At 40.3% G+C, this 12,891-nt stretch overlaps 1 protein-coding gene across 3 annotated transcripts in view; it reads left to right on the plus strand.

The window, feature by feature from the left end:
• The window catches only part of LTBP3 (latent transforming growth factor beta binding protein 3), an 82,185-nt gene that overhangs the window by 8,986 nt on the left and 60,308 nt on the right, over positions 1-12,891 (plus strand). For all 3 annotated transcript variants that reach the window (XM_060758325.2, XM_060758327.2, XM_060758326.2), the window contains exons 2-4: positions 2,915-3,217; positions 5,275-5,489; positions 9,463-9,568. In XM_060758325.2, the coding sequence (XP_060614308.2) occupies positions 2,915-3,217; positions 5,275-5,489; positions 9,463-9,568 (624 nt within the window). The remainder of the gene's footprint in view (positions 1-2,914; positions 3,218-5,274; positions 5,490-9,462; positions 9,569-12,891) is intronic.

The following is a 12,891-nucleotide window of genomic DNA, read 5'->3' on the forward strand; positions in this document are numbered from 1 at the left end:
GGCGGGCAGGAGTGCTGACTCAGGCGTCGAGTTCAAACAGGCGGAAATGCGGTCTGGGAGGGACCCGCCATTCATTCCTTTGCCTTCCCTGGTTGACATTCAGCTTTGCACATGAGACAGTTGCTCAAGGGCTCCCTTTGCATCCGAATCATATAAAAAAAAAATCATCTAGTCTGACCCTGTGTTGTTATAAAGTCAATCACTGAGGGTCTCTGCATAGAGGTAGCAAGTAGTGGAATAACGTCCAGGGTGGGAGGACAAACCCTTGTTTTGTGGATGTTGCAATGAGCAAGCTGGAATAGCATTGAGTAGCCATGGAGCTGCAAAGTCAATCAGTGAGGGTATCTGCATACAGGTAGCAAGTGGAGTATTTATATATACCTTTCAAATAAAGTCCAGGGTGAGAGAAAAAAACCTTGTTTTTGCAATCAGCAAGCTTGGCTTAGCATTTGAGTCGCCATGAAGCTGCAAAGTCAATCAGCGAGGGCATTTGCATAGAGGTAGCAAGTAGTGGAATAATGTCCAAGGTGGGAGGATGAACCCTTGCTTGTTTGATGTTGCAATGAGCAAGCTTGAATAGCATTAAGTTGCCATGAAGCTGCAAAGTCAATCAGTGAGGGTATTTGCCTAGAGGTAGCCTGTCCTTTGTTGCCAGGAGGCACCCTCTGTCTAGGATGGGAGGACAAACCTAGTCTATTTGGAGCAAGTGTGGATGTTGCAGTGAGCAAGCTTGGGTTAGCATTAGAGTCGCCATGAAGCTGCAAAGTCAAGCAGTGAGGGTATTTTCATAAAGGTCGCAAGTAGTAGAATAGTGTCCAGGATGGGAGGACAAGCCCTTGTCTGTTTGAAGCAAGTGTGGATGAAGCAATGAGCAAGCTTGGGTTAGCATTTGAGCCGCCATGAAGTTGCAAAGTCAATCGGTGATGGTATCTGCATAGAGATAGTATCTGCCTTTTAACTGCCACAGCTCAGAATATTTGTGTTTATACCATTTAATAGACTTGTTTCATGATTTTAATTACGGTATATATATTTATAATATTTATTACTAGATGTCTTAGATAATTCACATGAAGTTGCAAAGTCAATCAGTGAGGGTATCTGCATAGAGGTAGCAAGTGGAGTATTTATATATACCTTTCAAATAAAAGTCCAGGTTGGGAGAAAAAACCCTTGTTTTTGCAATGAGCAAGCTTGGGTTAGCATTTGAGTTGCCATGAAGCTGCAAAGTCAATCAGTGAGGGCATTTGCATAGAGTTAGCAAGTAGTAGAATAATGTCCAGGGTGGGAGGATGAACCCTTGCTTGTTCGATGTTGCAATGAGCAAGCTTGAATAGCATTGAGTAGCCAGGAAGCTGCAAAGTCAATCAGTGAGGGTATCTGTATAGAGGTAGCAAGTAGTGGAACAATGTCCAGGATGGGAGGACAAACCCTTGTCTGCTTGAAGCAATTGTGGATGAAGCAATGAGCAAGCTTGGGTTAGCATTTGAGTAGCCATGAAGCTTCAAAGTCAATCAGTGAGGGCATTTGCATAGAGGTAGCAAGTAGTGGAATAATGTCCAGGGTGGGAGGATGAACCCTTGCCTGTTTGAAGCAAGTGTGGATGTTGCAATGAGCAAACTTGAATATCATTGAGTAGCTGCAAAGTCAATCAGTGAGGGTATCTGTATAGAGGTAGCAAGTAGTGGAATAATGTCCATGGTGGGAGGACGAACCCTTGTCTGTTTGAAGTGTGATTATTGCAATGAGCAAGCTTGAATAGCATTGAGTCGCCACGAAGCTGCAAAGTCAATTAGTGAGGGCATTTGCATAGAGGTCGCAAGTAGTAGAATAATGTCCACGATGGGAGGACAAACCCTTGTCTGTTTGAAGCAAGTGTGGATGAAGCAATGAGCAAGCTTGGGTTAGCATTTGAGTTACCATGAAGCTGCAAAGTCAATCAGTGAAGGTATATGCATTGAGGTAGTAAGTGGAATGTCTGTGTGTGTATATATTCCTGTGGAATAATGTCCAGGGTGAGGGAAAGAAGCAAGTGTGAATGTTGCACTGAGCAAGCTTGAATAGCATTGAGTATCCATGAAGCTGCAAAGTCAATCAGTGATGGTATCTGCATAGAGGTAGCAAGTAGTGGAACAATGTCCAGGATGGGAGGACGAACCCTTGTCTGCTTGAAGCAATTGTGGATGAAGCAATGAGCAAGCTTGGATTTGAGTCGCCACGAAGCTGCAAAGTCAATCAGTGAGGGTATCTGTATAGAGGTAGCAAGTAGTGGAACAATGTCCAGGATGGGAGGATGATCCCTTGTCTGTTGAAGCTAGTGTGAATGTCGCAATGAGCATGCTTGAATAGCATTGAGTAGTGATGATGTTTGCAAAGTCAATCAGTGAAGGTATCTATATTGAGGTAGTAAGTGGAGTGTGTGTATATATCCCCATGGAATAATGTCCAGGTTGAGAGAAAGAACCTTTGTCTGTTGAAGCAAGTGTGAATGTTGCAGTGAGCAAGCTTGAATAGCATTGAGTAGCGATGATGTTTGCAAAGTCAATCAGTGAAGGTATCTATATAGAGGTAGTAAGTGGAGTGTGTGTGTATATCCCCATGGAATAATGTCCAGGGTGAGAGAAAGAACCCTTGTCTCTTTGAATAGCACTGAATAGCTTGAATAACATTGAGTAGCCATGAAGCTGCAGAGTCAATCAGTGAGGGCATTTGCATAGAGGTAGCAAGTAATAGAATAATGTCCAGGGTGGGAGGATGATCCCTTGCTTGTTTGATGTTGCAATGAGCAAGCTTGGGTTAGCATTTGAGTAGCCATGAAGCCACAAAGTCAATCAGTGAGGGTATTTGCCTAGAGGTAGCCTGTCCTTTGTTGCCTGGAGGCGCCCTCTTTCAACCCCTTCTCCTCTCTTCCCAGTGGTCTGCCCTCTGCCCTGCATGAACGGGGGCCAATGCACCTCCGGCAACCACTGCTTGTGCCCGCCCGAGTTCACCGGCCGCTTCTGCCAAGTCCCGGTGAGTCGCCAAGGCCAGCCGTCCCGCGTCCCCAGCGAGGGGCTGCCCGCGGAGACCGGCTCCAGCAAACACGCCATCTACGCCGTCCAGTTCATCTCGGACGGGCACGGCGACACGCCATCGGGACCGGGAGGGGGGTCCAAGGGGACGGTCAGCCACTCCACCTTCATGGTGCCCCTCGGACCCGGGCAACATTCCTCCGAAGGTAAGCCAGTCAATATCAATCAATAGGTTTGCTTAATGATTTTAATTATATATATTTATAATATTTATTACTGGATGACGTCTTAGTAGATAATTCACATATTGTTATGGCTTTCCAGTGGTAGTTGAGTCTCCTTATGGCAGCCAAAAGTGGAGTGTAAATACAGGTAATAATAATAATAATAATAATAATAATAATAATAATAATATAGATAATAATAATAATTCAGATAATAATATAAATACAAATAATCATAATAATACGAGTCTCCTTATGGCAGCAAAAAGTGGCGTGTAAATACAGATAATAATAATAATAATAATAATAATAATAATAATAATAATAATAATATAAATACAGATAATAACTAATAATAATAATAATAATTCTGATAATAATATAAATACAAACAATAATATGAATCTGAATATAGATAATATAAATACAGATATTAATAATTATATGAATATAGATAATAATATCAATACAGATCATAATAATAATATAAATACAGCTAACAATGTAAATATAGATAATAATAAAAATACAGATAATAATATAAATACATATAATAATAATAATAATAATAATATGAATACAGATAATAATATAAACACAGATAATAATAATATGAATATAGACAATAATATAAATACAGATAATAATATGAATACAGATAATAATAATAATAATAATAATAATATGAATATAGATAATAATAATAATAATAATAATAATAATAATATGAATACACGTTATAATATAAATTCAGATAATAATATGAATACAGACCATCATAATAATATGAATATAGACAATAATATAAATACAGATAATAATATGAATACAGATAATATCAATACAGATAATATGAATACAGGTAATAATATCAATACAGATAATAATAATAATATGAATATAGACAATAATATAAATTATTTATTTATAATAATATAAATTATACATTAAAGATAATAACAATAATATGAATATAGATAATATAAACACAGATAATAATATAAATACAGCTAATAATAATATCAATACAGCTAATAATAATAATAATATGAATAATATGAATACACCTAACAATATGAATACAGATAATAATAATAATAATAATAATAATAATAATAATAATAATATAAATATGGCTAATAACAATAATATGAATATAGATAATATAAATACAGCTAATAATAATATAAATACAGCTAATAATAATAATATGAATAATATGAATACACCTAACAATATGAATACAGATAATAATAATAATAATAATAATAATAATAATAATAATAATATAAATATGGCTAATAACAATAATATGAATATAGATAATATAAATACAGCTAATAATAATATAAATACAGCTAATAATAATAATATGAATAATATGAATACACCTAACAATATGAATACAGATAATAATATAAATACAGATAATAATAATAATAATAATATAATAAATATGGCTAATAACAATAATATGAATATAGATAATATAAATACAGCTAATAATAATATAAATACAGCTAATAATAATAATATGAATAATATGAATACACCTAACAATATGAATACAGATAATAATAATAATAATAATAATAATAATAATATAAATATGGCTAATAACAATAATATGAATATAGATAATATAAATACAGCTAATAATAATATAAATACAGCTAATAATAATAATATGAATAATATGAATACACCTAACAATATGAATACAGATAATAATATAAATACAGATAATAAAAACAATTATAATAATAATATGAATACAGCTAATAACAATAATATGAATATAGATAATATAAATACAGATAATAATAATATAGATAATATAAATACAGATAATAATAATATAAATACAGATAATAATAACAAGAATAATAATAATATGAATACGCCTAACAATATGAATACAGATAATAATAATAATAATAATATGAATATGAATATGAATATGAATACAGCTAATAATATATATATGCAGATAATAATAATAATAATAATAATAATAATAATAATATATTGCCTTCCAGTCCAGGTGCATCAGCCGCTGGTCAACGTCCGTGTCCATTACCCGCCGGACGCTTCAGTGCAAGTCCACCGCATCGACAGCCTCAGCTCGGAAGGAGGCGGGCCGGGAAGCCAACAGCACGTGATCCAGCACCCGGCCCCAAAGCCCGCTTACACCCGGCCCCCCACACAGAAGCCCCTCGGGCGCTGCTTCCAGGAGACCATGCCCAAACAGTCGGTGGGTCGATGGAATCGTAGGGTACCACCCGGACGTTCAAAATATATGGTGTTGTCGAATGTTTTCATGGCTTGAATACCACTGAGTAGCTGTAAAGTTTGCAAAGTCAATCAGTGAGGGCATCTACATTGAGGTAGTAAGTGGAGTGTGTGTGTATATCCCCGTGGAAAAATGTCCAGGGTGAGAGAAAGAAGCAAGTGTGGATGTTGCAACGAGCAAGCTTGAATAGCATTGAGTAGCCATGAAGTTTGCAAAGTCAATCAGTGAGGGCATCTACATTGAGGTAGTAAGTGGAGTGTGTGTGTATATCTCCATGGAAGAATGTCCAGGGTGAGAGAAAGAAGCACATGTGAATGTTGCAACGAGCAAGCTTGAATAGCATTGAGTAGCCATGAAGTTTGCAAAGTCAATCGGTGAGGGCATCTACATTGAGGTAGTAAGTGGAGTGTGTGTGTATATCCCCATGGAAGAATGTCCAGGGTGAGAGAAAGAAGCACGTGTGGATGTTGCAATGAGCAAGCTTGAATAGCATTGAGTAGCCATGAAGTTTGCAAAGTCAATCAGTGAGGGCATCTACATTGAGGTAGTAAGTGGAGTGTGTGTGTATATCCCCATGGAAGAATGTCCAGGGTGAGAGAAAGAAGCACGTGTGGATGTTGCAATGAGCAAGCTTGAATAGCATTGAGTAGCCATGAAGTTTGCAAAGTCAATCAGTGAGGGCATCTACATTGAGATAGTAAGTGGAGTGTGTGTGTGTATATTCCCATGGAAGAATGTCCAGGGTGACAGAAAGAAGCACATGTGGATGTTGCAATGAGCAAGCTTGAATAGCATTGAGTAGCCATGAAGTTTGCAAAGTCAATCGGTGAGGGCATCTACATTGAGGTAGTAAGTGGAGTGTGTGTGTATATCCCCATGGAAGAATGTCCAGGGTGAGAGAAAGAAGCACGTGTGGATGTTGCAATGAGCAAGCTTGAATAGCATTGAGTAGCCATGAAGTTTGCAAAGTCAATCAGTGAGGGCATCTACATTGAGGTAGTAAGTGGAGTGTGTGTGTGTATCTCCATGGAAGATTGTCCAGGGTGAGAGAAAGAAGCACGTGTGGATGTTGCAATGAGCAAGCTTGAATAGCATTGAGTAGCCATGACGTTTGCAAAGTCAATCAGTAAGGGCATCTACATTGAGGTAGTAAGTGGAGTGTGTGTATATATCCCAGTGGAAGAATGTCCAGGGTGAGAGAAAGAAGCACGTGTGGATGTTGCAATGAGAAAGCTTGAATAGCATTGAGTAGCCATGAAGTTTGCAAAGTCAATCAGTGAGAGTACCTTCATAGAGGTAGCAAATGGAGTGTTTATATATCCCTGTGGAATAATGTCCAGGGTGGTGGGAGGAACACTTGTCTGTTTGAAGCAAGTGTGAAGTACCTCACAAAGAAAGCTGGAAGGCTTTAATTCAAAAGCATGCAGTACGGAACGCAACAAAATTCCAACTGACAGTTTATTTACCTTGTAAGCTGCACTGAGTCCCCTTTGGGGTGAGAAGGGTGGCATGTAAATATGCAGCTGAAAAGTCAATCAGTTTGTCCAGATCTGTAGCTTTCCGGAAAAGTAATTACCTCAGAAAGAAAGCTGGAAGGCTTTAATTCAAAGGCATGCAGTACGGAACGCAACAAAATTCCAACTGACAGTTTATTTACCTTGTAAGCTGCTCTGAGTCCCCTTTGGGGTGAGAATGCTGGCATGTAAATATGCAGCTGAAAAGTCAATCAGTTTGTCCAGATCTGTAGCTTTCCGGAAAAGTATTTACCTCACAAAGAAAGCTGGAAGGCTTTAATTCAAAAGCATGCAGTACGGAACGCAACAAAATTCCAACTGACAGTTTATTTACCTTGTAAGCTGCTCTGAGTCCCCTTTGGGGTGAGAAGGGTGGCATGTAAATATGCAGCTGAAAAGTCAATCAGTTTGTCCAGATCTGTAGCTTTCCGGAAAAGTAATTACCTCACAAAGAAATCTGGAAGGCTTTAATTCAAAGGCATGCAGTACAGAACGCAACAAAATTCCAACTGACAGTTTATTTACCTTGTAAGCTGCTCTGAGTCCCCTTTGAGGTGAGAAGGGTGGCATGTAAATATGCAGCTGAAAAGTCAATCAGTTTGTCCAGATCTGTAGCTTTCCGGAAAAGTAATTACCTCAGAAAGAAAGCTGGAAGGCTTTAATTCAAAGGCATGCAGTACGGAACGCAACAAAATTCCAACTGAGAGTTTATTTACCTTGTAAGCTGCTCTAAGTCCCCTTTGGGGTGAGAATGCTGGCATGTAAATATGCAGCTGAAAAGTCAATCAGTTTGTCCAGATCTGTAGCTTTCCGGAAAAGTAATTACCTCAGAAAGAAAGCTGGAAGGCTTTAATTCAAAAGCATGCAGCAGGAAACTCAACAAAATTCCAACTGACAGTTTATTTACCTTGTAAGCTGCTCTGAGTCCCTTTGGGGTGAGAAGGGTGGCATGTAAATATGCAGCTGAAAAGTCAATCAGTTTGTCCAGATCTGTAGCTTTCCGGAAAAGTAATTACCTCACAAAGAAAGCTGGAAGGCTTTAATTGAAAAGCATGCAGTACGGAACGCAACAAAATTCCAACCGACAGTTTATTTACCTTGTAAGCTGCTCTGAGTCCCCTTTGGGGTGAGAAGGGTGGCATGTAAATATGCAGCTGAAAAGTCAATCAGTTTGTCCAGATCTGTAGCTTTCCGGAAAAGTAATTACCTCACAAAGAAAGCTGGAAGGCTTTAATTCAAAAGCATGCAGTACGGAACGCAACAAAATTCCAACCGACAGTTTATTTACCTTGTAAGCTGCTCTGAGTCCCCTTTGGGGTGAGAAGGGTGGCATGTAAATATGCAGCTGAAAAGTCAATCAGTTTGTCCAGATCTGTAGCTTTCCGGAAAAGTAATTACCTCACAAAGAAAGCTGGAAGGCTTTAATTCAAAAGCATGCAGTACGGAACGCAACAAAATTCCAACTGAGAGTTTATTTACCTTGTAAGCTGCTCTGAGTCCCCTTTGGGGTGAGAAGGGTGGCATGTAAATATGCAGCTGAAAAGTCAATCAGTTTGTCCAGATCTGTAGCTTTCCGGAAAAGTAATTACCTCAGAAAGAAATCTGGAAGGCTTTAATTCAAAAGCATGCAGCAGGGAAGGCAACAAAATTCCAACTGACAGTTTATTTACCTTGTAAGCTGCTCTGAGTCCCCTTTGGGGTGAGAAGGGTGGCATGTAAATATGCAGCTGAAAAGTCAATCAGTTTGTCCAGATCTGTAGCTTTCCGAAAAAGTAATTACCTCACAAAGAAAGCTGGAAGGCTTTAATTCAAAAGCATGCAGCAGGGAACGCAACAAAATTCCAACTGACAGTTTATTTACCTTGTAAGCTGCTCTGAGTCCCCTTGGGGTGAGAAGGGTGGCATGTAAATATGCAGCTGAAAAGTCAATCAGTTTGTCCAGGTCTGTAGCTTTCCGGAAAAGTAATTACCTCACAAAGAAAGCTGGAAGGCTTTAATTCAAAAGCATGCAGTACAGAACGCAACAAAATTCCAACTGACAGTTTATTTACCTTGTAAGCTGCTCTGAGTCCCCTTTGGGGTGAGAATGCTGGCATGTAAATATGCAGCTAAAAAGTCAATCAGTTTGTCCAGGTCTGTAGCTTTACGGAAAAGTAATTACCTCAGAAAGAAAGCTGGAAGGCTTTAATTCAAAGGCATGCAGTACGGAACGCAACAAAATTCCAACTGACAGTTTATTTGCCTTGTAAGCTCAGCTGCTCTATAAATCAGACGGCCTGATTTATAGGAATTGTAGATACTAGGATCTATGTTTCCTCCACCACAGACATCCCAGTGTTCCTTACTCTCTCCATTGGTGAGAGTAATGACTTCCAAGAGCTTTATGGAGTATGTTTGAACTATGTCTCTCTGTCATTCAGTGCGGGAGCAACCCTCTTCCGGGTCTCACCAAGCAGGAAGATTGTTGCGGCAGTATCGGGACGTCTTGGGGCCAAAACAAGTGCCATAAGTGCCCCCACCTTCAATGTAAGTCTCCCTTCCTCGTCCTTTATATAGTGTGCTTCAGGGTAAACTACAACTCCCACTATGGTGAGTCAGTCCCCTCAAACCCCTCCAGTAGGTTGAGTTAGTCACGGAGGTTGTGTGTGCCAAGTTTGGTCCCGGTCTATTGTCAGTGGTGGTCACAGTGTCTCAGGATGTAGGTGAACTACAACTCCCAGAAATGAAGGTCAGTTCCCCCCAAACCCCTCCAGTATGTTCAGTTGGTCATGGGGGTTCTGTGTGCCAAGTTTAGTTCAGGTCCATCGTTGGTGGGGATTACAGTTTCTCTGTTTGTAGGTGAACTACAACTCCCAAAACTCAAGGTCAATCTCTCCCAAATCCCTCCATTTATCACACTTGTGCATATCGGATATGTGTGCCAAGTTTGGTCCAGATTCATTGGCTTTTGTGTTCACAGTGTTCTCTGGTTATAGGTGAACTACAACTCCCAAAACTCAAGGTCAATCTCTCCCAAATCCCTCCATTTATCACACTTGTGCATATCAGATATGTGTGCCAAGTTTGGTCCAGATTCATTGGCTTTTGTGTTCACAGTGTTCTCTGGTTATAGGTGAACTACAACTCCCAAAACTCAAGGTCAATCTCTCCCAAATCCCTCGGCATATCGGATATGTGTGCCCAGTCTGGTCCACATCCATTAGCTTTTGTGTTCACAGTGCTCTCTGGATGTAGGTGAACTACAACTCCCAAAATTCAAGGTCAATCTCTCCCAAACCCCTCCATTTATCACACTTGTGCATATCAGATATGTGTGCCAAGTTTGGTCCAGATTCATTGGCTTTTGTGTTCACAGTGTTCTCTGGTTATAGGTGAACTACAACTCCCAAAACTCAAGGTCAATCTCTCCCAAATCCCTCGGCATATCGGATATGTGTGCCCAGTCTGGTCCACATCCATTGGCTTTTGTGTTCACAGTGCGCTCTGGATGTAGGTGAACTACAAATCCCAAAACTCTCAAGGTCAATCTCTCCCAAACACCTCCATTTATCATATTTGGGCATATTGGATATGTGTGCCAAGTTTGGTCCAGATTCATTGGCTTTTGTGTTCACAGTGCTCTCTGGATGTAGGTGAACTACAACTCCCCCAAATCAAGGTGAAATCAAGGAAACATTCCACACCAACACAGAGAGTAAGGAACACTAGGATGTCTCTGGCGGAGGAAACATTCCACACCAACACAGAGAGTAAGGAACACTGGGATGTCTGTGGTGGAGGAAACATTCCACACCAAGACAGAGAGTAAGGAACACTGAGATGTCTGTGGTGGAGGAAACATTCCACACCAACACAGAAAGTAAGGAACACTGAGATGTCTGTAGTGGAGGAAACATTCCACACGAACACAGAGAGTAAGGAACACTGGGATGTCTGTAGTGGAGGAAACATTCCACACCAAAACAGAGAGTAAGGAACACTGGGATGTCTGTGGTGGAGGAAACATTCCACACCAAGTCAGAGAGTAAGGAACACTGGGTTGTCTGTGGTGGAGAAAACATTCCACACCAACACAGAGAGTAAGGAACACTGGGATATCTGTGGTGGAGGAAACATTCCACGCCAAAACAGAGAGTAAGGAACACTGGGATGTCTGTGGTGGAGGAAACATTCCACACCAACACAGAGAGTAAGGAACACTGGGATATCTGTAGTGGAGGAAACATTCCACACCAAGTCAGAGAGTAAGGAACACTGGGTTGTCTGTGGTGGAGAAAACATTCCACACCAACACAGAGAGTAAGGAACACTGGGATATCTGTAGTGGAGGAAACATTTCACACCAAGTCAGAGAGTAAGGAACACTGGGATGTCTGTAGTGGAGGAAACATTCCACACCAAGTCAGAGAGTAAGGAACACTGGGATGTCAGTAGTGGAGGAAACATTCCACACCAAGGCAGAAAGTAAAAAACACTAGGATGTCTGTGATGGAGGAAACATTCCACCCCAAGACAGAGAGTAAGGAACTCTGGGATGTCTGTGGTGGAGGAAACATTCCACACCAAGACAGAGAGTAAGGAACACTGGGATGTCTGTGGTGGAGGAAACATTCCACATCAAGACAGAGAGTAAGGAACACTGGGATGTCTGTGGTGGAGGAAACATTCCATACCAATACAGAGAGTAAGGAACACTAGGATATCTGTGGTGGAGGAAACATTCCACACCAAGACAGAGAGTAAGGAACACTGGGATGTCTGTAGCGAAGGAAACATTCCACACCAAGACAGAGAGTAAGGAACACTAGGATATCTGTGGTGGAGGAAACATTCCACAACAAGACAGAGAGTGAGGAACACTGGGATGTCTGTAGCGAAGGAAACATTCCACACCAAGACAGAGAATAAGAAACACTAGGATGTCTGTGGTGGAGGAACTATTCCACACCGAGACATAGAGTAAGGAACACTAGGATGTCTATAGCGAAGGAAACATTCCACCCCAAGACAGAGAGTAAGGAACACTGGGATGTCTGTGGTGGAGGAAACACAAACTCTTGTGTTATGTGTATAGGTTTTGGAAGAAGTTTGGAAGAGTCTCATAGAAGGAGAAATTCACTGATTAGATGAATACATCGGAGGCATTGTTTTCCACGCACCAAAGATGCCCCAGTTCCAAAGGAAAGGGGAGGAAAACCCTGCCAAGTTGATCCACAATGAAACTTGGGAAAGTGGAGGAAAAACACACAAAAGCTCTTGTCAACTTGCCCAGAAAGAGAGAGAGAAAAAGAGTGTATTGGAAACTAGTCTTTCCGGCACGCAAAAAAGACGAAAACGAGGGAAATGTTTATCTCTCTGCCTTTAACTTCCTGCCATCGCTTTGTATTCGAGCTTAGGAAGCGACAGATAATAATAATAATAATAATAATAATTATTATTATTTATATTCCGCTCTATCTCCCCACCAAAATGGTTGGTTTCGATGACCTTTGGGTGCCCCATCCAGCTCTATTGTTATATAGTTCACTTGGTTGTCTGTTGGGGTCTCTATTCTCTGAAGGGTTTGGCCATCTGTCGGGAATGGTTTGATTGTGCCTTCCCCTATTGCAGGAGGGTTGGACTGGATGACTTTTGGGTATCCCCTTCCAATGCCAGTGTTACTTGAGTGTCTGTTGGAGTCTCCTTCTTTGGAGGATTTGGCCATCTGTTGGGAGTGGTTTGATGATAGCTCCCTCTATTGCAGAAGGGTTGGACTGGATGACCTTTGGGTACTCCTTCCAACTCTAGTGTTACATAGCTCACTTAGGTGTCTGTTGGAGTTTCCTTCTCTGAAGGGTTTGGCCATCTGT

This window comes from Anolis sagrei, chromosome 12 (genome assembly GCF_037176765.1).
Source record: "Anolis sagrei isolate rAnoSag1 chromosome 12, rAnoSag1.mat, whole genome shotgun sequence".
Lineage (NCBI taxonomy): Eukaryota > Metazoa > Chordata > Lepidosauria > Squamata > Dactyloidae > Anolis > Anolis sagrei.